Source organism: Pleurodeles waltl, chromosome 12 (assembly GCF_031143425.1).
Source record: "Pleurodeles waltl isolate 20211129_DDA chromosome 12, aPleWal1.hap1.20221129, whole genome shotgun sequence".
In the NCBI taxonomy this organism is placed as follows: domain Eukaryota; kingdom Metazoa; phylum Chordata; class Amphibia; order Caudata; family Salamandridae; genus Pleurodeles; species Pleurodeles waltl.
In genome coordinates, this window is record NC_090451.1 from 68,303,793 (window position 1) to 68,331,744 (window position 27,952).

The 27,952-nt window shown below is 46.7% G+C and overlaps 1 protein-coding gene across 1 annotated transcript in view; it reads right to left on the reverse strand.

Annotated features, from left to right (window-relative positions):
* The window catches only part of LOC138268231 (mucosa-associated lymphoid tissue lymphoma translocation protein 1-like), a 67,203-nt gene continuing 39,251 nt past the window's right edge, over positions 1–27,952 (reverse strand). Inside the window, exons 11-17 of the mRNA XM_069217691.1 lie at positions 25,137–25,314; positions 19,826–19,900; positions 7,554–7,681; positions 6,651–6,800; positions 5,190–5,347; positions 3,895–4,029; positions 1–2,591 (exon numbers count right to left, since the gene is read on the reverse strand). Coding sequence (XP_069073792.1) covers positions 2,244–2,591; positions 3,895–4,029; positions 5,190–5,347; positions 6,651–6,800; positions 7,554–7,681; positions 19,826–19,900; positions 25,137–25,314 — 1,172 coding nt within the window. The 3' untranslated portion in view covers positions 1–2,243. The remainder of the gene's footprint in view (positions 2,592–3,894; positions 4,030–5,189; positions 5,348–6,650; positions 6,801–7,553; positions 7,682–19,825; positions 19,901–25,136; positions 25,315–27,952) is intronic.

Here is a 27,952-nt window from a genome sequence, read left to right on the forward strand (position 1 = left end):
AATAGCATTGTCTTTATGACAGTCTAAGTCACACACGCAGCATGTAGTTCCTAAACAAAAAAACATTATTCAGCAATTAAAATATCTTTGTGGAGGCAACACAAGTGCGTAAAAGAATACACCCTGGCTCGCCACACATCATGTTGCAACTGCAGTCTACTGGGGGTTATCTGAAGCCCCATCAAGAAACCCTAAATAAATGGTAAAATGTAGCAATCCATGAAGTATCATGGCCTTGACAGACACCCTATCCCAGCAAGGAGAAACAGATGAAAAACACTTGAAAGGCAATGTCTTAAGGGGCTACTGCAAGCCTACTCTGCACACTTCTTCGTATTGTGCTTTTTTGAAGAATTGTTGATATGAGGTCACCAGGAAACTAAAGCTGCCTGATGCAAGACCCAAAACGCAGCTACTTACAGCGCATCTGGTCTCATAGCGGAGCTGTTGCAGAGCCTCTAGCTCGGTCTAAGAACCGTCTCTGTGCTCAACCACACACAAATAATAATGGTAAAATGCATACTCATCATGACTGCAGATTAAAAACGTGAGGAAAATGTGCAAAACAAACAAGTAAGGTGAACAATTCCAACTATTTTATAACACAAAAAACTATCCTTCTAAGATAATTCCCTGGCCCCACAGATATTCCATAACCGGCTAATTACTATTATAAAACACAATGATTTTACACATATTATAACATCCTACACTCAAGGAGACAGAAGCAGACTGCTTTATCTAAGGAGCAGAGTTTAAAAGAGGAAGGAATTGCAGTGTCTTATAATATCATAATGTAATCAGGGATAGTCATAGGTTTCTCAGTGGCAGAAGTCCTGAACCTTTTGACCCCTAATGAGTCGTTACTGGTACCTGGGGTCCCCGCAGAGTCACTATTGGAGTCTGGGGACCCCGCAGGGTCACTATTGGAGTCTGGGGACCTCTACTGAATTATTACTAGAAGCCGGGGACCTGGCCTAAGCAATTTCTATGATTTCGACTTCAAAAGAATACACAAACATACACCAAACAAATACCCAAATTATGAAATATTTTAATTCACATACAAATATAGAAGAATCGAATTTTTAATGGGAAGGTTGGAGTGTTTTCTAAATTTTTTTTTAAAATTCAAAACCCTGAAGTAATATGCTAGACATTAACATATCACTTTGTCTTTTTCACTACTAATGTGCGCTCTCTTTTCGTAGGGTGATGTCAGGGCCTCAATTATGGCCACCGGTCATCCTAACTTCATTCATTTGTGCAGCTCCCTCGAATTAAGAGAAAAATACCAACTTAATGTTTAGTCTCCAATTGCAACTTCCCAAACATTTGTAGAATGTTTTACATTTTCAATTTTACATTTTTCTTTTTTATTTACATGTAATTTATCAATCTGCTAAAATTAATCCTCTAACCAGTTGCGGACAACCTGAGCAGGCGTTGCGGAGCCCCAGGGGTCCACAGACCACAGGCTATGAATCGCTGCACTATGGCTTTACTTTTATGTATAGATGCAGAGGTTTGGAATTAAGAAGATGAATGCTTAATGTCAGCCTCTGGGCCTTGCCATGAAGTAAAGTCTGAGTCTCATATTAATGAGATGTGATGTGTCTAATAGAGCAGAGATTAACGTGAACATTGAAACTGGGTCCTAAGATCACTCTTCAAGATCACTCCTAATCAAAGACCAACCACTTGAAGTAACTCGGAGACCCAACAACGTTCTTTGCTCCAGGTCCACATGGAGGAAATAAAGGTTTTTGGGCAGCAGCAGTTATGACAGAGAGGGAGACTGGAGGGCCAGTAATGGCAACACCTTCTGACCTGTATTAGCTCTCCAGTCATTCTAGGGACCTTTTGGATTTATTAGCTTTAAACTAAAAATTGTATATGTGCAAACAAACGAAAAAAACAGTGCAATAGAGGATATTACACACAGGCAAAATGGCTCATGAAGCTAGAAAAAGTTATCTGTTATTTTACCTACACAGAACAGGCAGGAACGCTAACTATGTCCAATTACAAAGGCTCAACTCGGCCTTCCTGCGCTCTTCTCTATGGTCGACTCTTTGATGCTCTGAAATAGCAGATATGAGTGCTTTGCAAACACTGCTGGGCCGCTGCGTAATCTGGAAGTTCTAGGTCTCTGGCCACTGCGTAATCTGGAAGTTCTAGGTCTCCGGCCGCTGCGTAATCTGGAAGTTCTAGGTCTCCGGCCACTGCGTAATCTGGAAGTTCTAGGTCTCCGGACTTTGAGTCTCCTCGGGTACATTTACCCATGGGCCGCCAGCCTCGTACAGATCCAAGGATCCACTGAGGCAATAAGTACTCGGAGTCCACTCTCCACACTCCATCTCAGAGGATGACGGGGTAGCAGGGACATTTGAGGGGTCGACGCTGCTCCAGCAGGAACTTTGCCTAGACATAGGGACATGACTACCGGACAGGTCCACAGATGTGTTACCAGCCTGAAGGTTCAACTTGGCAACAAGAGGCTTGCCAATGTTAACTGGCTTATATTCCTCGATAAAGTCATCAATGCCATGGTATCGGTATTGCAGGCAGACGGTGAAGACCAGGTCAGCCTAGAAGACGGATAAGAGGGGACAATTAACAACCATACTTGAAGTCAACAAAACCGAATACACAGACCAACAAAAACAGCAACACCATCACTACACCTTTAAAGGGCAATACACAATCAACTTCAACTAAGTCATCAAAGGACAGAAAGGACAAGATTCTACAATTATAGTACAGAACAACGATTCTTGGTAGACATGTATATTATATCAACACACAGTAATTACATCCACAAGTATATAACAGTCCCACCCTAATAGCAGGCACAAATTCCACCACAAACGCAAATTCTAGGCGGTCTGCATCACAGTCACCCATAAGAGCCACAGACCTGCTCACAACCCCTGGCTCACCAAATATACATTTTTAAACATCCTCACAAATTCTCAGCAGGAAACTCTCTCAGTAAGAATAAAACACCACTTGTAACTCCAAACTCAACATAGAAACTGTAAGAAGCAAAACAAAACATACACCAAATTGAACTTCACTGCTAACATCATTATGATCAAACACTCCTTCCAGTGCTAACAGTTCCACAATCACAAGCCTTTTGGAACTAGATAAGCAATTCATTTTTAGGATCAATACAATGCTCTGCAGACATGGCTACCTTTGCACGCCAGCTGTCTAGGTTCTGCCCATTTCTATCTTAAAAAGTGGAACAAACTGCCTTCTCCACCAGTAGCATCCTCTCTGTAGGAAGCTGGTTTCACAATTCACTGACAAGGTAAGACTGCTCAAATACCAAAAGACCTGATCTCTCATGCAGCAAACCTTGAAGGCTACCCATGTGGTATTATCACACACATTCTCATATCCATAAACTCTCCGAACCATGGATAAAGCAATACACCATCAGGCCACACTACATGACAAGCATTAAATCCACAAACCTTCCATAGTAGGCGACAGAAAATTACAGATTATCTCACAAAAAGACATTAGTGACACACCCAAACACACTGCATACACAAGGGTGCCATAAAGCTCTTTGGGCCACAAGCACACAAACCATCAGACATCTGTCATTGCCAGAACCTCAAAAGTGATACAACATCATCACAAACATTTTACTTCCACAAATGTGTTTGTGCTAGAATACCAAAGTCACAACTTCTACACAAGAAGACGCAGGGGAGAAATGAAAGTCTACTACAGAACACAACAGATCTCCACAGCAGTCAATAGCACCCTTGTTACCCCACAAATAATCGACTGCAAGCTCATAGTTACTTTAAGCTTCACAACTGTTTCACAATAATAGCACATTACCCATTCCCCTACACACATAACCATCAGCACCTTGAGCTTCTGCAGACCACATATTCGGGTGTAGAGGCAGCATTCTGGGAGCTCTTGGGTCCTGCTAGTAAAGATCTCACTGCCCGTCTCTTCTGGACTTTCCTTGTTGGTAAACTTCAGATCTACTTCCAGGTCCTGAAAAAGTAAACTACTTGTGAATCACAGCTCAAGGTGAGTTGGTGATCTGCGGTATGCAAAGGTGCAGCAGACACCAATCTCAGCAGAAGGCGAGCTGCAAGCGAGGGGCTGCTGCCGCAAGGCAACGTTGCCACATGAACCTTAACAGAGTATGGTGTTTCTTCAAAGAATGACAAAAGATAACAGCAAGTTTGTTCATTGTATTAACCTTCTGCAATAGCTGTCTCTCTCATTGACAGATCAAGCGGCTCAATTCTGGGTGCTCGCTCAAACACAAATTGATTGAATGTCAAAATATGGACCACAGAAACATCGTCATACCTAAATATCAAAATATACAAAGAAGTGATGAATGGGTTGCTTGAATTAATCTCAGCCACTGGTAGTAAATGTGGGGCCACATCCCAGAGCATAATTATTTTGTCCACCATGCCACCTCAGTTTGGACCAAGCCATATGCAAATCAGTCTTGACCCTGCTCGAATGGGAACAGTCTAGTGCAGGTCCTCCTTGACCGGGTACACAAGCAACCCAAGCACGGTTTTGCCCTTATTAGGGCTCATCAGTCAGGTACAGCTTGGTCCCAGTGGCACAGTGTGCACGGGACCCATGTCTTGGCATGCCTATCCCACTTAGGGTATCACACTGAAGTATACGAAAAAGTGACACTTGTATACTTGAGTGCGATGCTCTTTATTGAGTTACAAGCGAATGAGTAGAGAGGTTAGAGTGGAGTAATGAGCATCTAAGCACTGGTTTGCAAATATATATTTTTTTCTTAACTATCTCATCCACATACACTTTAAGGACCCCGCTGGCTGCCTCCCATTATGCCAGAACAATAGTTCAGAGGGTTAATGCGTGTGCTACAGAAATCTGGTTCACCTTTACGAGTCACATGTTTGAAACCAAAAGGAGCTGACTAAGTCTTTCACCCTTCTCAGGTTCATACAACAAGTACCAATCTAATTACACAATAACTGGCTCAGTCTTTCGCCCTCCTGAGTGGTATGCATTTACAGCCATCATAACTGGAGAACAGTAACCTCATGTTTACAGTGCTGCAAAGATGCTAGACAGGGGAGGTCTGCACATCTTATCTGAAGATGAAGGAGAAAAAATGGAGCTCAAGGAAGGGCAGGAATAAGTCTCCTCACCTCAGGCATGTAGACCAGTTTCGCTTCACAGCTCAGAATCTCCTCCGGCATTTTCACAATTTGTGTGAAAATGATCAAAATGTTTGAGAACTCGGCTGCGAAACCCAACTGGACCAGAACTCCGCAATCAAATCGCAGATGTTGGCTCTCCGGGAGGACTGTGGAGGAAAGGAGAGATTTCAAAAAATAAGAAGCGCCATTGGGTTGGGTCTCATTCAGTGATTTGGAAAGGACGATGTGCTGAGAAGATGAGCAAGGAAATAGGGATGCAGGATGAGAAGAGGGCATCAGTGGGTATCAATGTGTAACAGTGGTGTACCTATGGAGGGTTTGTGTTAAAAGATGAGGAGGTTAAGGAGAATAGTGGCAGGTCAAAGGGAATCAAGATGGTCAGGAGAACAGCAGCAGCAGGTTACAAATTGGCTGTGATGCTGTTGAGAACATCAGGAGACACTCCAGATAGAGATGGTCTGGGTGGACCATAACTGTGTGACAGTGAAGACATGATAGAAGACAGTAGCTGCTCACTGGAGATGTAGAGATTACCAGAGGACTGTTGCAGACTACATGGGACAGAGGATGCTGTTCAGAACAGCAATGGGAACAAAGAATGAATGAGGAACAATAGTGGGTTACCTATCAAGGATGCTACAGAAGACGGTGGGGGTTACTGAACATGGATGGGGAGGTTATGGAGGACAGCAGCATGTCAAGGAGGATGGAAGATGCCATGAACTGTAGCATGTTACAGGGGATGGTGCGTGCTGTTAAGAACAACAACAGGATGCTGGAATGGAATAATAGACATTTGTGCCCACTTCTTGTGCCCCCATGGGAAGTTTGATATTATGGAAGGGGCAGCAGATGCCTGTACAGCCCCTTCTGTGATACAGATCTTGCTCGCACACATTTTGCGCTGATGCAATGGGGGGAGGATGTGTTCCCTCGTTTGCTTAGGGGCTGCTCCCAGGGAATGAGGTAACACAGCGACTTTGTGCCCGTCCCGTATAACAGATGCAGGCGAAGTGGCAAAGGATGTGGACAGGTTGTGCTGCACAAAGAGGTGGCGCAAATCAGTCTGCGACGCTTATGTGGGGGCGGGGAAAGGCCATCCAAGGGACCACCCAGGCACAGTTCACTGGACTCACCTGCAGGGGGATCTCTGCCTTCCTTTGAAACGTGGGGCAGGCTGCTGTCTGCATTGAAAGGCAGACCGGTGGCTTCAGACAGCCTGTCAGACTTTAAACCAATGTGATTTTTAGAGTACGGGTGCGAGTTTGCGCCTGCACTTTGAAAAGCATATTCACCATAAAAGGGTTATTGTTCTATCCAGCTGGTGCACACAGTAAAGGGTCCCTGGAGGCACCGACTGGGCCAATGCACCCTACACGTAATATGGCCCCTGGCACCGTCTCTGTTCTACTACATCCCTGAGTGCACGGCTGCGGTAGCTGTACTGACCGTGAGCCCTGGACCACTGCAGGTTCCGGACGGATAGTTCATCAGAGCCTTCTGGTGTCTTAATCCTGTCGGCGAGGGCCCGTCTCTCGGACAGGTTGCTGCGCAGCTCCAGAGCCTGCTTCCCCTTGGTGATCTCACATCTTCCCATATCTGCAATACACGAAGCAAATGAAAAGAGCAGGATGTCCCCCAGAACACAAAATTCACCTGCTCCTGTGCCTCCATGAAGAGAGGAACTGTGGAATATTACACTTGAGTGTTCAGCACCAGAATGCCTGAACTTCCCCTGGGTGAAAAATGTATCTGTAGCTTCTACTTAGATGGGAATAAACCAAAGTGAAAGAGGGGTGACACTCCAACCAAACAGCGCCAACTGCTCGAGGTGAGATGAAACGTTTAGGCAGAGGGGTTTGAAGTCTGATTGCCTCCCAAGAAGAAGGCGACCAAATCTGGTTGCTCCAGGTGAGACTGGGATCTCAGCATTACTGAAGTGTGGGTGGTTTTATTGAATTCCTTGACAATAATTATAGGAGGGCTGGCCTAAAGGAAACTTTTTTGGCATTCATAGGCGGGTGACCTCCGAATGCACAGTATTCCTGCTGTTTCATGCCCAACCTTTCTCATCCTCTTTAGCGTCGCCCTTGCCACCCTCTAAAGTCCCGCCCTAGCTGATTTTTCCAGCCCTGCCCTTGCCAGCCCATCAGGCACAGCCATTCTTTGCCATCCCCTCAGATCCAGCCATTGCCAGCACTCAGGCCCAGCCCTGGGTTTCACTCTCAGGCTCACCCCCTGCTGCCCCTCTTACACCCAGCCCTGCCGCCCTTTCACGCCCAGCCCTGCCGCCCTTTCACGCCCAGTCCTGCCACCCTCTCACCCCAGCCCTCACTATCCTCAATCCCTCACCTTCAGCCACCCTGTCCAGGAGGACGGTAATCTTCTCGTCCACTAACAGCCACTTCTTCAGGAAGCTGATGAAGATGCCATTGGAGAGTCCACCTTGGTTTATCTCGTAGGCTTCAGCATCGGCACACCTGCAAGGGGGGCGCAGAGAGAGTTACAAGGAGAAGGGCAGTTGGAGGGGTCAGAAGGAGGCGAATGGGAACAGGGGTCACAGGGAGGAGGGCAGGAGCTGAGGCCAGAAGGAACAGCAGGAGCTGGAGTTACATGTAGAAGGGCAGGGGTCACAAGGAGGAGAGCAGAAGCAGGGGTCACAAGGACAGGAGTCTCAAGGAGGAGGATGAGAGCAGGTGTCACCGGGAAGAAGGCAGGAGCAGGGGTCGCAAGGAGCAGGGCAGATGCGGAGGCAAAGGGAAGAGGGCAGGGGTCAAAAAAGTGGGTGCAGGAGCTAGAGTAACAAGAATGAGGGGGGCAGGAGCTGGAGTCAAAGGAGGGGCTGGAGAGCAGGAGCATGGACCAAAAGGAGGAGGAGGGCCGTAGGTGGGTTGTCAGGAGAACAGGCCCGGGGGCCACTAGAAGGGAGACAGGAGCCGGAGTCAGCCGAATGAAGGCAGAAACTCAGCGTGAAGCACAAGCAGCAGAAAACAACCACTCCAGACTGAGCTCTGATCGCTGTCATGGGGAGAAAGACCTTCGAAAGAACAAAAGACACAGGAAACTGTACCCACCCAAGTGCGAGGCAGAAGAGACTGCGGGGCCTAAGAATATCCTCTATGGGGGCATTTTAAACTGACACACTATGATAGAATTGACACATTTAGGAGTGCTGATGAGGCATGGTCTGTATGTGACAGGAGACAGTTATGAAATATACCACATGCTTTACATGTTTACACTGGGGTGCAAGGGTTGTCGGGAGAGCTGGTTAGAGGGTGGTGGAAGCAGGCTGTCGCCCTTACTGGTCCTATAGCCAAAGGAGGCGAGCCTTGAGACCAACCTTGAATGTAGAGACTGGGGGGAAGCAGTTCTAGTTGTGGGGTCCGAGTGGAGCCAAGGACCTGAATCGTGATGGGACACACTGGTTCCTGAATGACAAGTGATGGTTGTAGGCAGCAAGCTATTGCCTGGAAGGGGGTGTTTGGAGAAGTTCATCAAAAAGTAAAATTTTGTGGGGGGCTGGTGCACTGCCTTACAGACCAGAGTTAAGAGTCTGTAATGTACCCTATAAATGGAAAACAACTTAATGTTGGCAGACATAGGAGGGAGTCACGGGAGTCTGTCTGTCCAAGGAGAAGGGATAATGTAGACATCAAATGGAAGGCAGTTGAAGTAGTCAAGTTTACATATCATGGTGTAATGCCCTGCACATGTAAGCAACGTATCACGGCACAACATTACCAGAGTTTACTGAAGGATGGCTACATACTCCCAGCAGAGAGACAGGTGGGTATGGGGGCGCTCCGGGTGGAGGTCCTGTCCCATATACTGTTATGCTATTTTATATATACACACACACCACACATACATACAAGCCAAGTGTGTTTGTGTGATTTCCGATGGTACAACCGGTTCGATGCTAGATGGAGAACCCGATTGAAACAATACCGACGAAAAGAAAGGTTTTCCAAATCGAAATCTCGGAGAGAGAGGAAACAAGTCTGAACCCGACGGCAGAAAGAAAACAATCTAACAATGGAGTCGATGCCCATGCACAATGGAACCAAAAGGAGGAGTCACGGAATCGATTCCGTGACTCCGAAAATACTTCTTCGACAAAAAACAACTTGTAACACTTCGAGCCCAACACTAGATGTCGGAAGGATATGCATAGTATGTGTATCTGCAGCTACACGCCATCAAACATATATATAATATATATAAAATATATGGAAAATGTCACTTACCCAGTGTACATCTGTTCGTGGCATGAGACGCTGCAGATTCACATGCTGTGCACATCCCGCCATCTAGTGTTGGGCTCGGAGTCTTACAAGTTGTTTTTCTTCAAAGAAGTCTTTTTCGAGTCACAAGATCGAGGGACTCCTCCCCTTTCGGCTCCATTGCACATGGGCGTCGACTCCATCTTAGATTGTTTTCCCCGCAGAGGGTGAGGTAGGAGTTGTGTATATAGCAATAGTGCCCATGCAATGGAGTAAATATGTATGTACATAATGTGTTTAAAAGTAATGTATTTACAAATTTACAAATGTACAAGTCTAATTTTTTTCTCAACTTAAGAACGGCTACAGGCTCCCAGGAAGGCGCATGTGAATCTGCAGCGTCTCATGCCACGAACAGATGTACACTGGGTAAGTGACATTTTCCGTACGATGGCATGTGAAGCTGCAGATACACATGCTGTGCATAGACTAGTAAGCAGTAATCTCCCCAAAAAGCGGTGGTTCAGCCTGTAGGAGTTGAAGTTGTTTGAAATAAAGTCCGTAATACTGCTTGTCCTACTGTGGCTTGCTGTGTTGTTAACACATCCACGCAGTAATGTTTGGTAAATGTATGAGGCGTAGACCATGTGGCTGCCTTACAGATTTCAGTCATTGGTATGTTTCCGAGAAAGGCCATGGTAGCACCTTTCTTTCTAGTTGAGTGTGCCTTTGGTGATAGGCAGTTCTCTTTTTGCTTTTATATAACAGGTTTGAATGCATTTAACTATCCATCTGGCAATGCCTTCTTTGGATATTGGATTCCCTGTATGAGGTTTTTGGAACGCAACAAACAATTGTTTTGTTTAGCAAATTTGTTTCGTTCTATCTATGTAGTACATTAGTGCCCTTTTAATGTCTAATGTATGTAATGCTCTTTCAGCTACTGAATCTGGTTCTGGAAAGAATACTGGGAGTTCCACTGTTTGATTTAAGTGGAACGGTGATATGACTTTAGGTAAGAATTTAGGATTTGTTTGTAGAACTACTTTATGCTTATGTATCTGAATAAAGGGTTCTTGTATAGTAAATGCTTGTATCTCACTTACTCTTCTGAGAGATGTGATAGCTATCAGAAAAGCTACTTTCCATGTTAAGTACTGTATGTCACATGAGTGCATTGGTTCAAAAGGTGGACCCATAAGTCGTGTTAAGACAATATTGAGGTTCCACGAAGGAACTGGTGGTGTTGTTGGTGGTATAATTCTTTTTAGACCCTCCATAAATGCTTTTATGACTGGGACCCTGAATAATGAAGTTGAGTGTGTAATTTGCAGATAAGCTGAAATTGCGGTGAGATGTATTTTAATGGATGAAAAAGCTAACTTTGACTTTTTCAAGTGTAGTAGGTAGCTGACGATGTCTTTAGCAGATGCGTGTAATGGTTGAATTTGATTATTATGGCAGTAATAAACAAATCTTTTCCACTTATTTGCATAGCAATGTCTTGTGGTTGGTTTTCTAGCTTGTTTTATGACCTCCATACATTCCTGTGTAAGGTCTAGGCGCCCGAATTCTAAGACTTCAGGAGCCAGATTGCTAGATTCAGCAATGCTGGATTTGGATGTCTGATCTGTTGTTTGTGTTGAGTTAACAGATCTGGTCTATTTGGTAGCTTGATATGAGGCACTACTGACAGGTCTAGTAGTGTTGTGTACCAAGGTTGTCGTGCCCAAGTTGGTGCTATTAGTATGAGTTTGAGTTTGTTTTGACTCAATTTGTTTACTAGATATGGAAGGAGTGGGAGAGGGGGAAAAGCGTAAGCAAATATCCCTGACCAACTCATCCATAACGCATTGCCCTGAGAGTGAGCCTGTGGGTACCTGGATGCGAAGTTTTGGCATTTTGCGTTTTCTTTTGTTGCAAAAAGGTCTATTTGCTGTGTTCCCCACCTTTGGAAGTAAGTCTTTAGTATTTGGGGATGAATTTCCCATTCGTGGATCTGTTGGTGATCCCGAGAGAGATTGTCTGCTAACTGGTTTTGGATTCCAGGTATGAATTGCGCTATTAGGCGAATGTGGTTGTAAATCACCCAATGCCATATTTTCTGTGCCAGGAGACACAACTATGTCGAGTGTGTCCCTCCCTGTTTGTTCAGATAATACATCGTTGTCATGTTGTCTGTTTTGACAAGAATGTGTTTGTGGGTTATTATAGGTTGAAATGCTTTCAGTGCTAGAAATACTGCTAGTAGTTCTAAGTGATTTATGTGAAACTGTCTTTGCTGAGTGTCCCATTGTCCTTGGATGCTGTGTTGGTTGAGGTGTGCTCCCCACCCTATCATGGAAGCATCCGTTGTTATTACGTATTGAGGCACTGGGTCTTGGAAAGGCCGCCCTTTGTTTAAATTTATATTGTTCCACCATTGAAGCGAGGTGTATGTTTGGCGGTCTATCAACACTAGATCTTGAAGTTGACCCTGTGCCTGTGACCATTGTGATGCTAGGCACTGTTGTAAGGGCCGCATGTGCAATCTTGCGTTTGGGACAATGACTATGCATGAGGACATCATGCCTAGTAGTTTCATCATTAATTTTACTTGTATCTTTTGTTTTGGGTTCATTGCTTGTATGACGTTTTGAAATGCCTGTACCCTTTGTGGACTTGGAGTGGCAATCCCTTTTGTTGTGTTGATTGTTGCTCCTAAGTATTGTTGTATCTGACACGGTTGTAGGTGTGACTTGTAATTGAGTGAGAAACCTAGTTTGTGAAGGGTTTCTATGACATACTTTGTGTGTTGTGAACACCGTTCTAGCGTGTTGGTTTTGATTAACCAATCGTCTAGGTAAGGGAACACATGTATTTGCTGCCTTCTGATATGTGCAGCCACTACTGCCAGGCATTTTGTAAAAACTCTTGGCGCAGTTGTTATCCCGAATGGCAACACTTTGAATTGGTAATGTATCCCTTGGAATACAAACCTTAAGTACCTTCTGTGTGAAGGATGTATCGGTATATGGAAATATGCATCCTTTAGGTCTAGTGTTGTCATGTAGTCTTGTTGTTTGAGCAGTGGGATCACGTCCTGCAGTGTCACCATGTGAAAGTGATCTGATTTGATGTAGATGTTTAGTGTTCTGAGATCTAATATAGGTCTTAGAGTTTTGTCTTTTTGGGGTATGAGAAAGTACAGGGAGTAAACTCCTGTTCCTCTTTGATGAATTGATACTATCTCTATAGCATCTTTTTGCAACAACGCTTGGACCTCCAGTTGTAAGAGTTCCATGTGTTGTTTGGACATGTTGTGTGTTTTCGGTGGGACATTTGGATGGGAATTGTAGAAATTCTATGCAATAACCATGCTGGATAATGGCTAGGACCCACATGTCTGTTGTTATTTCTTCCCAGTTGTTGTAGAACTTGCTTAGTCTCCCCCCAACTGGTGTTATGTGTTGGGGATTTGTGACTTTGAAGTCACTGTTTATTTGGTGGAGTTTTGGGACTCTGGAACTTTCCTCTACTCTTTGTGAACTGTCCCCCTCTATATTGTCCTCGAAAACCTCCCCGCTGATATTGGCTCTGATAAGTGGGCCTTGTTTGTGAGGTTGAGGGTTCTGTGCTCTGTCCCCGAAACCCCCCTCGAAACTGTGATTTTCGAAAAGTGCCTTTGCTCTGTGGGGAGTAGAGTGCGCCCATGGCTTTGGCCGTATCTGTGTCTTTTTTGAGTTTTTCAATAGCAGTGTCCACCTCCGGCCCAAACAACTGCTGTCCGTTAAATGGCATATTCAGCACAGCTTGTTGTATTTCCGGCTTGAATCCTGATGTACGCAGCTATGCGTGTCTCCTTATGGTCACTGCTGTATTTACTGTCCTAGCAGCTGTGTCCGCTGCATCCATTGCTGAGCGTATCTGATTGTTCGAGATACTCTGTCCTTCCTCCACCACTTGTTGTGCTCTCTTTTGGAACTCTTTGGGCAAGTGTTCTATGAAATGTTGCATTTCGTCCCAATGAGCTCTATCATATCTAGCCAGCAAGGCCTGTGAGTTGGCAATGCGCCATTGGTTGGCTGATTGTGCTGCAACCCTTTTCCCCGCAGCGTCGAACTTACGACTCTCCTTGTCTGGAGGTGGTGCGTCTCCTGAGGTGTGTGAGTTCGCTCTCTTGCGAACTGCCCCTACTACCACAGAGTCTGGTGTTAATTGCTGCGTGATGTACACAGGGTATGTTGGTGGCGGCTTGTATTTCTTCTCCACCCTTGGAGTTATGGCCCTGCCCTTCACAGGCTCCTGAAACACCTGTTTGGAGTGTTTCAGCATTCCCTGTAGCATAGGGAGACTCTGGTATTGGCTATGTGTGGACAATAGTGTGTTAAATAAAAAGTCATCCTCGGTTCTGCATGCAGGGTGACGTTATGAAACGCCGCTGCTCTTGACACCACCTGTGTGTAGGCAGTACTGTCCTCAGGTGGTGACGGTCTCGCTGGATAACAGTCTGGGCTGTTATCTGATACCGGCGCATCATAAAGATCCCATGCGTCGGGATCATCCTGACTCATTCCAGTATGAGTTGGGGACTGCATCAGTGGTGGAGTGGCTACTGGTGATGGCTGTGTTGAGCGTGGTGGAGATGGTGGCGGGGTTACTTGTCTTGCCACCTTTGCCTGAGGCTGCTTGTCTTTCTCTTGGAAGGCAAGTTTTCTTTTCATCCGAATTGGGGGAAGAGTACTGATCTTCCCTGTGTCTTTTTGGATGTGGAGCCTTCTCTGAGTGTAATCTGGCTCTATTGACTCTAGTTCTTGTCCGAATCTATGTCCTTGCATTTGTGAGGACAGTCCCTGTTCCTCTGTGTAGGAACTTGATTTCGGTTCAGAGGCCGGATGTTTCGGTATGGAAACTTTTTCGGCAGTCTTTTTCGGTTCCGACGACACTTTTTTGATCTTCGGCGTACTGATCTCTCAGTGCCGACTCGTTTCGGTGTCGCCCTCTCAGTGCCGAAATTGCTCTGACCCGCTGTCTCGGGGTCGAGCCTGCTCTGTGCCGGTATCTCGACTGGAGTCGGATGCCTTCGGCACATGCGTGCCCTTTTTCGGTGCCGACGGTCGGTCACCTATTTTTCGGGTTAAGCCATGGCCTGCTGGCGGTGGCGTCCCCTGGGCTTTAGTGGTTTTTCCGTGAGTATTGTGTATCGACGTCTTACTCACGGTTTTCGGCGTCTGTTCGGGATCGACCTCGTCCGAGTCCGAATCCTCGATCGAAAAGGTTTCTTCTTCCTCTTCCAAGTGTTTTTGTCCTGTCGGCGCTGACGCCATTTGTAGTCTTCTTGCTCTTCGGTCTCTTAACGTCTTCCTCGACCAAAACGCTTGACAGGCCTCACAAGTATCTTCTTTGTGTTCTGGAGACAAACACAAATTGCAGACCAGATGCTGATCTGTATAAGGATACTTGTTGTGACATTTGGGGTAGAAGCGGAATGGGGTCCGTTCCATTAGCCTTGAAGATTCACGTGGTCGGGCCGACCAGGCCCCGCCGGGGAATCGAAAACCCCGAAGGGCCACCGGAGCTCTTCAAAATTCGGTGTCGATCTGTTGTAACTAACCCGATACCGAACGCAAACAATACCGTCAAATTTTCTGAGATTCTAACTATCTTTCCGAACCAAAACGCGGAGCGAAAAGGAACATGTCCGAACCCGATGGCGGAAAGAAAACAATCTAAGATGGAGTCGACGCCCATGCGCAATGGAGCCCAAAGGGGAGGAGTCCCTCGATCTTGTGACTCGAAAAAGACTTCTTCGAAGAAAAACAACTTGTAACACTCCGAGCCCAACACTAGATGGCGGGATGTGCACAGCATGTGTATCTGCAGCTACACATGCCATCGAACACATATATATTTAATTCACTGAAAAAAAAACCAAAGGTTACAGGGATGTTATAGTATGGCCCATGTCATGCACAGTTTTCTCATCAATTATGTTATTGCAAACGTTACAGTGATAATATCAATGATGCAATAGGAGGTGTCTTCAACGATGTAATATGTTGGGTAATTAGCTGTGCATGGCGAGGGAGCGAGTTATACTTGCCCTAGGGCTCGAGTTATAGTTTCTTGAGTTAACCATAACTATAACTCCTGAATTTCTATGGTTTTGTGTGAGTAAATTCAGAACCTAACTATACCATTCCTGTAACCTTTGATTTTTCAGTGAATTTCGATGTTTGTTTTTAGCACACATGCACGTTAATATAAATGGCCGCCCCTTTTTCTCTGCCCCTGCTAGACAAATCACCCCGAAACTTTCCAAGCAGAACTAGGCAAAGTAAGACATTGTTTTGGGAAAATTTCATGAAGATTAGTCAAACAGTGCCAAAGTTATTGGCAAAACAAAAATTGTTTACACACACACACAAGGTTTTAGTCCTAACTTTATGTCTGGCCTTTTCCACTTTTTGCTCCTCAAGATTTGGTCACCCTAAACTTGGCTGCAGTGGCAAAAGTGCAGTCACGAACAATGGGGCAACAACAATGTCCTAAAATGACCTAGAGCGTCAACTGAGATTTTTGCAAAATTCCAGTGCACCTACATACACGGCAACATTTAAGAGTACGAAAGAGGGAGATTTTGAAAAACAAATCAGGGGAATTTATTTTCCTCATTGCCTTGCATTTAAGGGGAAGTAATTTCAGTTGGATTAAAGGAAATATATGCCTATTTTTGGTTTTAAAAAACGAGGGTCTTCCGCCTGTAGCGGCATATATGCTCCAAGCACAGACACTTTTTTGCAGCAGTTATTGAGTGCCAGCACTTCTCCGGCAGTACTGGGAGTATTCAACACCACTTGCTCTGTGCTGTATTTTCAGCCCTCATTTATACTAAGTTTCTTGGGTGACGTCGCCCAGTTACTGGTGCCATAAATCAGGCCCACAAAAGCAGAAGTTTGCCAGAGGCACAGGCAGCAGAGCATTGGTGGCTGCCACTCAACCGGGGTAGCAGGGAAGTGGGTGGAGGTAAACGGGGGGAGAAGGGGAATGGGGTGTTTTAAAAATAAATAAATTAAAAGCTTGTCTCTGGGGGAAGATGTGCTCCTCTCCCCTCCAAACTCATCCTCTTCCTGTTCCCAGGCTCGCAGCCAATCACAACACTACCCTCATCAGCAATAGCAGCGTTGTGATTGGTCTGAGCGGCCTGCTTCGCCGCTCAGACTAGGAATGGGAGCCTGGGCATGTTCTCCACTTGGCTGTGCTATGCAGCTGGGTAGAGAACATGCAAAGTGTGCATGTCTTTTTGGCCGCCCAAACAGACATGTGCAATTTGTGTTCACATAGCCCTCCTCCGGCCCCCTCCCTCCAGCCCAGCCCCACCCGCCCCTTCTTCCAGGAAAAATAAAATTATAATAGTGTAATGTTATCATTTTCTTTTTCCTATCCCAAAGATCTAGTGGGGCAACACTCCTCCACCGTAGCAGAGGAGCTGTCCCTGCAGCACAGATGAGACATGAGCTCATGGAGCGCAGACTAGGTAGTGGACACAGAGAAATAAAGAAGCAGCCATCAGAGCGTAGCACAGAGGAGAGGGGTAGGGCACGGGGGGCTGAGACACAGCACAAGGGAAAACAAAAAGACTCACTAATGGAGTTTGAATCTCTCACTTCGGTCTCACTTGTGGTGTGTGAGTACCAATCCTTGGTGCCCACTCACACTCATCTGGATTAATTACCAGACCATGGGCTACTGCAGTACTCACTGTGAGTCACACTTCAAGATGCTGTCTCACATTTGGACAATCTCAATGGCCACACTGGCCCTAACTACGGATTTTGCGCGAATAGCTCTTAAATTTCACTCCTGTGGCTTCTATCTCTAGGGAGCAGTGCTGATGTCCAGTCCGCGGCTTGCGTGGACATAAGCTCATCCGTGCAGTGAGAAGGGGCCAAGAAGCTGAAGGGCCACGAGTTTCAAAAGACATTCATGCTTGGTGCGGCCAATACAAGAATATGGGCTGCTCTGCATAAGAGGTGAGAGTTTCTGATTACAAAGATGCACGAAGAGGGAGAAAGAAAAGAGGCAGTGAGTAGTCAGAGGGGCAAGCACAGGACTGAGAGGTACTAATAAGGAATAATCCTCACCTACTGCAGAAAGACAAAATGCAGCGGAGACAGATGTATACTGTGGCAGGATGGAGGAAACAGAAATCGGACCTGGCACAGTGGTCCTAGCGCCTGCAACAAGCTGGAGTTCAGACTGTTGAGAACAGGAAGTTTGGGGGGCTGAGCAGTGGTGAAAGAGTAAATGCACTGTTTAGTTTGTGCTAATGTGAGCAACAAGGCTTATTTTGGGGACCTGGAGCTTATTTATTGTCATTAGGCTGACTCAGAGTAACAACAAAAAACAGACAAGGGAGAAAGGAAGAGGAATGACTGCAAAAGCTGGGAACAAAAAGAACCTGCAAGAGTGAGCTTCGATAAAGAGACAGGAAGTGTAGGGCATCTGAAGAAAGAAGCATGAAGTGGATTCAAGGCTAGGCAGCCTTGGTATAAATGAGATAAAGAGGCAGAAAGTGTAGGGTAGTGAAAAGGAATGAGGCACAATCTAGACTCGGCAGCTTTGGTATTCTTGAGATAAAGAGACTAAGGCCCTCTTTAAGACCGCCACACTCGTGGTGGTGGTCTTACCACCGCGGTCCCGGCAGTAAAGACCACAGCATTCCGAGTTAAGCGAGTTGGCTGAAGCGGAAACGCCGCCACTCCCGCCGGTGCGGTTGGACCGGCGTGGCCGACACTGTGCCTGAGACCGCCGGTCGTATTACGAGGCAGCAAACTGCCAGGCTTTACGCGGCCGTCGCCCCACCATGAAAACCCTGGCGGTGATGCACCCGGCGACAAGAATCCCCATTCCTGTCGCTGGTACACACACCCCCACATGTCCACACACTTCCAGACACACACCCCACTTGCCCACACACTTCCTGACACACACCTCCACCCAACTGCACGCATACATACAAACATCCCCACCCAACTGCACGCATACATACAAACATCCCCACCCAACCACACGCATGCATACAAACACCCCCACCCAACCGCACACATGCATACAAACACCCCACCCAACCGCACGCATGCAAACATCCCCACCCAACTGCACGCATGCATACAAACATCCCCACCCAACCGCACGCATACATACAAACAATCCCACCACCAAGCACGCATACAGTCACATATACACACACACGCCCATTTCGACACACATGCTCGCACACATACATGCACACACCACACACACGCACCTACCAAACCCCCCCCCCCTTGCCCCACACACACTTTCGGTCAGTCCACCTACCTGTCTGGGCCATCACCAATGCCACACCGCCGTGCAAGGACGGCCGTGCCATATTACTGCTTGTAATATGGCGGGCAGAGTCCTTCCGCAGTGGCGATGCTGGCATTGGAACCGCCTCTCACGCGCCGTCTGTCTGGCCCACGGTGTCGGATTTCTGCATGTTTATGGGTGGAAATCAGTAGGTGACTCATTATACGGCAGCCTTCGGACCGCCTACATTGGTGGCCTTTTGGCAACCACTTCAACGGCGGTCTTTGCAAAAATGAGGGCCTTGGTGTCAGGTGGTGGAAGAAAGAGGCATGAGGTGGCATCAAAACTAGGCAGCCTCTGTATTCATGCAATAAAGAGGCAGGAAGTGTAGGGTGGAGTACAAAAGAGGCATGAGGAGGAATCAAGACACAGAATTCATGAGATAAAGAGACAGGGAGTGTAGGGAGGAGGAAGGAAAAGGCATGAGGTTAAGTCAAGCCCAGGCAGCCTAGTGATTCATCAGATAAGAGACAGGTAATGTAGTTTTGTGAAAGAAAGAGGCATAAGGAGGAATCAAGACGGATCAGCCTCGGTATTCAAGGATTCTGTCCTTCTGTAGCTTCTTTGGCAGCACCTAAAGAACATTTCGGGCTCCGGAACTTATTTGTTTATTTATTTCTACAGCTGAAGCACTAAGTAAACAGTGACAGCCACAGGTAGGATCAGTGTGTGGTCTACAACAAAACATGACCAGGGCTTTGGCTAGATTTTATATGGCAGACTCGGAAATGATAGAGAACATTTCAACGCCTCAGCATCATTGCTCTCGCCCACAGTCACGTGTAAGTAAGTATCCGAACAAACTGAAAAGTGGTAATGGGTGACTAGACGGCCACTTCTTACAACAGTGGGAAAAAGGAAGACAAACAGCAAAGAAATATTAACTCACTAAGTGACAACTGAGCCAAAGAGCCACTGACTCTGGATGTAGAGGGGACCCCGGCAAGACTTTTTGACACCACACCCACCGCCTTGGGGGGGCTCCATTTCTGATGCAGAATGTGGAAGAAAAATAAAATCACCTACGTGGCGTATCCAAAAACAATGTTGGCGGTGACCTTGAGCGCTCCAATCTTGGGTATGACGTCATCATTCATATTCCTCAAACACGAAAAAAAACACAGAAAACTGCATTAATTAACTGGGTTAAAGGCATACTTTAGGTGTTTTCAGCATAGTGAAGTAAGTTGGCACTGGCTTGTTTCATAAGGTGGAATTTCAGCCAAACGTCTGTGCTGTTTTTAAGCAAATGAGACACACACCCACACCATTATTCTGTACAATAGTTTAAGGGAGGTGAAATTACATGTAAAAATCATTCACTCTTTTCCACGGGATTATACAAGTTTTTGAGTGGCCACTTCCTGAAAGGCAGTAGCGGCTTGCAGGTCGCAGAAGGGGTGGGGCGGGCAGGCGCAGAAGGGAGGAGGAGGGAGGGAATAAACATTAAATTTAATTAAAAAAAAATAAAAACATTTACCTCCTTCGCCGCTCCTCTGTCCCTCGACGCTCGTCTGCCTCTGCAGGTACAGGTTCCCAGCCTGCCCTGCTCCAATCCTGACACTGCTCAGAGCAGCACCAGGATTGGTCGGGAGCACCCAATTAGGGCGCTCCCAGGCAGACTGGGAGCCTACGACGCCTGTGTGTTTGGCCGGCCCGAGAAGGCCGGCCAAACACACATGCGAAGTGAGGGGGGAGTGCTGAGCAGCCCCCTCACTGCTCTTCATCCCCGTGGCCCCGCCTCTTTACAAGAAAATTATAATAAACATAGTTTATTATTGTTTTCTTTAAAAGGTTTTGCAGCTGCCGCTGCTGGCGGGGAGACAACACTCCTCGGCCCAAACAGAGGAGCTGCTACTGCTCAAAGGTGAGGCAGACTCTCCGTGCAAAAGATGCCATCAACTCAACAATCAGATGAAAGCTGTAGCTCCTGCTCCTACCACTAGGGGTCTCTTCCCATTGCTTTCCACTTCCACCCTCTACCTCTCCATGTTTTCAATCTTTACTCATCCCCTTTACAGCAGTATAGAAACTTTCGTCAAGTCACTGACACAGACGCAACACTGCTATTAATGTACAAATATAATACACATAAACTTTTACAATGTCACAAAAATATTTTAACTTTTTCTTTGAGAGATCAAATTAGAAAACACGTAACTGGAATATGCCTGTTCTAGGTTTGTTTAAGTAACATTAATTAACAATTTGTCCGACAGCACATGGTGCTAAAAGCCTGCATGTCCGCTATTCTGTGCCTGATCAAGACGCACATTTACTGGCAGTGACCTGGATGGCATGGCACATATGTTCAGATATTTTTTTTAATCAAGCAATCAAACTCCTGGAGATGAACAATAAACCTGCCACTGTGAGGACCAGACCATTTGACCCCACCATCTCTCACTCAGTCGAGAATCACCCTACTGTCAACAAGCTAGCGCTTGACAATCTGGGACCCACCTACCCACTGGCAGTGCCAAGAGATGCCCAGTAGGCGCTTTCCTATTGCAAGGAGAAGGCATAAGGACGCCTAGGCCACTATAGAAATGTTAACGAAAAACAATAACGTTTTGCTAGTGCACGCGGCAGGCAACAGGTGCGTCTAGAGAAAACTGATTATTATTGCAATGCTTGACGTTTTAAATATGCCACTTTGAGAAAATAGCAAACAAAAAAATAATATTATGTAGAAGACACTCCTTGACCTCAAAAGCCATAGCCTCTTTGATTCACCTACTCATGGGGTTTTCAGGGTCACACACCGGACGAAAAAACAACATAGATTTCGACTTTTTATAAGATGTCTCCGCAAACAAATCTTGAAATGTCTGCCACATTGACCCTCTTTTATTTCACATTTCATTTTGTGCTAACAATATTTACCATTTAAGTATGAATTTCAATAAAATATTAGCTGCTATATAAGTTTTTCGATTCCAATTATTTCGCTAAGGGGACTGAGAATTACAATTTTGAAGGCCTCTGCTATAGGCAGTCTCGCCACGAGACCTGCCTTTAAACTTTTGCGAACGGGATTTTAAAAGAAAGGGATTAGTCCCAGGGGACAAAACCTATCAAAAGGAGGCAAGAGAAGTCGTGGAGGGGAGGGGGACGGGGAGGGGGAGCAAATAAATAATCGTCCAATCTAAAAAAATGCTACACGAGGTGAGCTACAGGAATTTCCCAAATCGGCCTCTAGGTGGTGCCAAAGGCACATAAACTCCAGGGGAAGCCTTAACCAGTGCTCCATCTGCGTTGGTCTCTTAGACAAGTGGATACGGACAGATTTTTTGTTAATTTTTGTTTTTTTAACAAAACAAGTGTAAGCGGGTGGGAGGGGGTATACTCTGACATGCAGTCAGGGAATAAGAGTTCTGAGGGCCCGCTAGGCTCTGGGGAAGCATGCTAACGCTCATGGCACGTATCCCGAATAGAAAGCCCCTTTGTCATTTGGCATCCTGGAGTCTTTGGTGCAAACCTCTGACCTCTGGCAGGGAGGAGGGAACATGCCGGGGCCTGGGATGAAACGCACAGGTGAGTGAACATGCTAATTTCTGCTGTGAAGTGCAGAGTCCGGGGGCGCATGGTACTGAGTAAGGTCACAAGGATATGCTGCACCAGTGTAGAGCCATGGGGACATGCTGCACCAGTGTAGAGCCATGGGGACATGCTGCACCCGTGTAGAGCCATGGGGACATGCTGCGCTCGTGTAGAGCCATGGGGACATGCTGCACCAGTGTAGAGCCATGGGGACATGCTGCGCTCGTGTAGAGCCATGGGGACATGCTGCGCTCGTGTAGAGCCATGGGGACATGCTGCACCAGTGTAGAGCCATGGGGACATGCTGCACCAGTGTAGAGCCATGGGGACAGGCTGCACTCGTGTAGAGCCATGGGGACATGCTGCACTCGTGTAGAGCCATGGGGATCAGTTGTACCAGTGTAGAGCCATGGGGACATGCTGCACTCGTGTAGAGCCATGGGAACATGCTGCGCTTGTGTAGAGCCATGGGGACATGCTGCACTCGTGTAGAGCCATGGGGACATGCTGCACTCGTGTAGAGCCATGGGGACATGCTGCACTCGTGTAGAGCAATAGGGACCAGCTGTACTAGTGTAGAGCCATGGAGACACGTTGCTGCACCAGCGATGAGCCATGGGGACATGCGGCACCAGTGTAGAGCCATGGGGACATGCTGCGCTCGTGTAGAGCCATGGGGACAGGCTGCACTCGTGTAGAGCCATGGGGACATGCTGCACTCGTGTAGAGCCATGGGGACAGGCTGCGCTCGTGCAGAGCCATGGGGACAGGCTGCGCTCGTGCAGAGCCATGGGGACATGCTGCACCCGTGTAGAGCCATGGGGACATGCTGCGCTCGTGTAGAGCCATGGGGACAAGCTGCGCTCGTGTAGAGCCATGGGAACATGCTGCGCTCGTGTAGAGCCATGGGGACATGCTGCGCTCGTGTAGAGCCATGGGGACATGCTGCACTCGTGTAGAGCCATGGGGACATGCTGCACTCGTGTAGAGCTATAGGGACCAGCTGTACTAGTGTAGAGCCATGGGGACACGTTGCTGCACCAGCGATGAGCCATGGGGACATGCGGCACCAGTGTAGAGCCATGGGTGCAGGCTGCACTCGTGTAGAGCCATGGGGACCAGTTGTACCAGTGTAGAGCCATGGAGACACGTTGCTGCACCAGTGTAGAGCCATGGGGACATGCTGCTGCACCAGTGTAGAGCCACAAGGACATGCTGCACCACTGTAGGGCCATGGGGATATGCTGCACATGTGTAGAGCCATGGGGACATCCTATCCCAGTATAGAGCCTTGGGGACATGCTGCACTGGCGTAGAGCTATGGGGACCAGTTGTACCAGTGTAAAGCCACAAGGACGTGCTGCACTAGTGTAGAGTCATGGGAACTCGCTGCTCATGTGTAGAGTCATAAGGACGCGCTGCACTAGTGTAGAGTCATGGGAACACACTGCTCATGTGTAGAGCCATGGGGACATGCTGCACTAGTCTAGAGCCACGAGGACATGCTGAAGCAGTGTAGAGCCACAAGGACACGCTGCACCAGTGTAGAGTCATGGGAACACGCTGCTCATGTGTAGAGCCATAGGGACATGCTGCACTAGTGTAGAGTCATGGGAACATGCTGCTCATGTGTAGAGCCATGGGGACATGCTGCACTAGTCTAGAGCCACGAGGACATGCTGAAGCAGTGTAGAGCCACAAGGACACGCTGCACCAGTGTAGAGTCATGGGAACACGCTGCTCATATGTAGAGCCATAGAGACACGCTGCACTAGTGTAGAGTCATGGGAACACGCTGCTCATGTGTAGAGCCATGGGGACATGCTGCACTAGTCTAGAGCCACGAGGACATGCTGAAGCAGTGTAGAGCCACAAGGACACGCTGCACCAGTGTAGAGCCATGGGGACATACTGCACCATTGTAGAGCCATGGGGACATGCTGCACCAGTGAAGAGCAATGGGGACATGCTGCACCCGTGTACAGCCACGAGGACATGCATGCTGCACCAGTTTAGAGCCACAAGGACATGCTGCACTAGTGTAGAGTCATGGGAACATGCTGCACCAGTGTAGAGCCATGGGGACATGCTGCACTGGCATAGAGCTATGGGGACCAGTTGTACCAGTGTAAAGCCATGGGGACACAATGCACGTGTAGAGCCATGAGGACATGCTGTACTAGTGTACAGCCACAAAGTCATGCTGCACGTGTAGAGCCATGTGAACATGCTGCACATGTGTAGAGCCATAGGGACATGCTGCGCTGGTGTAGAGCCACGAGGACACGCTGCACCAGTGTAGAGCCGCTGCATCAGTGTAGAGCCATGAGGACATGCTGCACCCGTGTACAGCCACGAGGGCATGCATGCTGCACCAGTTTAGAGCCACAAGGACATGCTGCACTAGTGTAGAGTCATGGGAACATGCTGCACATGTGTAGAGCCATGGGGACATGCTGCACTAGTGTAGAGTCATGGGAACATGCTGCACATGTGTAGAGCCATGGGGACATGCTGCACTAGTGTAGAGCCATGGGGACATGCTGCACTAGTGTAGAGCCATGGGGACATGCTGCACTAATGTAGAGCCATGGGGACATTCTGCACCAATGTAGAGCCACAAGGAAACGCTGCATTGTTGTAGAGCCACAAGGACATGCTGCAGCAGTGTAGAGCCACGGGGACATGCATGCTGCACCAGTGTAGAACCATCAGGACATGTTGATCTGTGTCTGAATGTAGACGACCTACCACAGAACAGCTGCCGCCACGAGGGCCAGTCACACGTGCTCACCTTTTTCTGCACATGTCCAGCAGGAAGACGTTGAGGCCGGTCTGCCGCTCCTGCATCTGCTGCAGGACGCTCTGCACGCACAGGCAGTGCTCAGACGTGTACGAGCGGGGGGCATCGGTGGGCACCATGAAGCTGTTCCCAAAGTTCTCATATCCGTGGCCTGCGTAGTACAGCAGTCCTGTGTCAGAAGAATACATATCAGCAGCTGGACACTTCTCTTGTCCACACTTGACCAACAACAGCCCATTCACCTAGTCTGAAGGGGCGCCTGGTGAATGACATCACAATCCATCTCAAAACCCAAGCAGACGTCATCATCAAAAGAATACATCTCAAAACCCAAGTATAGCTCATCACGCAAAGCAAGAGTCTGACATTCCTTTACGATTGGGGACTGGATGGCCTCTTTAACTGGGAAAAACGGACCGATAGGCAGGTCTGCTGAATTATGTGGCAGTGCATCATGCAACCGGGCTAACTTACGTATGTAGCAAGAATAGTATGTGGTTAACAGCAAATTATGTGGAACATGCTTTGGCATTAGCATCTAGTAATTAGGACATTTTAACACATACAATTATAAAAAAGGCAATTCTACGGACAATACAGGGGCTATTGTGAAACAAAGAGCATGTCATTATTCCCAGCCATGCACAAAGCAGAGGTCTTCGAAACTACTTTTCTCTGGTGGCGGACGAACATACACCACCCTGGTCACAAGGTATATGGGCAAAATGTTTGTGCACATATCCTTGTCACCGTGCATTTGTGACATGCTACTGTGTATACCGCTCCCAGCCATAGCATATAAGTGACGTGGTAGATTACGATCTATAGCTGCGGCCTGTATATAACGGTAGAGTGTATACCAGCCTCACTCAGGCCAAAGTATGTATTTGATGAGACAGAAAATATGCAGCCACATGCCACAGTAAGCATGCTATTTTTGAGAACATATATGTATGTAATATATCTATCTTTTTTTTCACTGAAAAAAACAAAGGTTACAGGGACGTTATAGTTAGGTTCTGAATTTACTCGCAGAAAACCAGAGAAACTCACTAGTTATGTCAAGTAACTGTAACTCATGCCCTAAGGTAACTATAACTCGCGCCCCCACCATGCACAGTTTTTTCCTCAAAACGTTTACTGCAAATATTACACTGATATTATCAATGATGTTATTAAAGATGACACGAGTGCAGTAATATGTGGGGTAATTGGCAGTTCATGGTGAGGGTGTGATTTATAGTTACCTTAAGGTACGAATTAAAGTTACTTGAGCTAGCTCTTACTAGAACAGCTGAATTTCTCTGGTTTTGTGCGAATAAATTCAGAACCTAACTACAACGTCCCTGTAACCTTTGTTTATTTCAGTGATATATGAATATATAAATATAGAGATAGATATACAAATAAATAGATGGGTTATTCATATATGGGTATATATAAGTCCATATATTTGTGTGTTTATACAAATATATGTATGCGTGTGCCATTGATATCGCATTAGTATGAGATTGTATATTAGCTGTAAAATGAAATACCAGTAAAAACCGAGCATGAGTAGCACTGGGAAACTACCAGGTGAAAATAAAATGCACTAGTCCAATAGGGTTTGCCTATAAAGCACAGGTTTTATGTTTCTGAGCATTTGGCTCCAATTTATTTAGAAATTATGCTAAAGGATTCCGACTAACCTAAAGGCAGCATTGATTTTCCTGGGACTGGAGTGTTACTGTGTGGCATATGTGCATGTTGGTCCTCCCAAACCACTCTGCATCAACAAGTCTGAAATAAATAATACTTCAGGATCGTATCATAAACCCCCTTTAATTTCCTATGATGGATTACAGTAAGTGTTCATTTAATGCGACGATGTCAGCAGCGGGTGATAAACGTGCATTAGGCAGTGCAAACGGTTAGGGATCTGCCGGGGTAAATCTGGTTACTCTGGAAATAGTGATTTCTAAGGCCCCTGTTGTTACCGATGAAAGTCTATGTTAATACTGGGCTCTGTCTGCCGGGCTTCTCTCAGAGGGAAGCCCTTGCCAGACCCTTGCTGTGTGTGACATCTCTTTGACCCATTTCTTCATGTCTTTTGCACACATGCACTAAATGACAAGTCTCAAGCTGAACAGTTTATGCACAGTTTAAAGCCAGAATATGTGCAGAAAAGCAGGACTTGCGAAGAGAGAGATAGCAGATTATAGGATTACATTACAGTTCTGCCTGTGCACACGGCGGGCTTCATAGCCCTCTAATGTCAGCACAGGCCATATGTATTAACCCAGCTTTTCCTCATGGGGGAAATAGGTAGAACAAAAGATAGAACAGTGAGACTGATTTTTGGAAAATATAATCTTGTTCATTTTTAGGTTGGGCATAGCAGCGCGCAAGCTCCGCTTTCTGACATGTTGTAATCTCTTCTGTGGGCTTTAACCACGCCCACCACTTACATTAATTCCTGGGCTTGCCTTTCAAAAATCCCTGGATGTTGTTGGTAAATGCTTTACGTTTGTCCCGCCTTGCGGCGGTTTTGTTACCGGATTGGGGACCGACCCTATTACATGGTTAATTACATGATTGCCAATGTTTTACTGTGGATTAACTACTTTTTTATTTTGCCTCTCTCCTTCGCGCTCATGGCGCTTATAAGTTTCACACAGCGCAAACTTGATCGGCCTTATTGGAGCGTCCTGCATGACTACCAGGTACATCACATTGTTTATGTTGTCTCTTCCCAATCCGTGGTGGCCATGTCCCTTTGAAGTTTCATAGTGCGCAAACTTGTTTGATTGTGAAAATGTATCCTT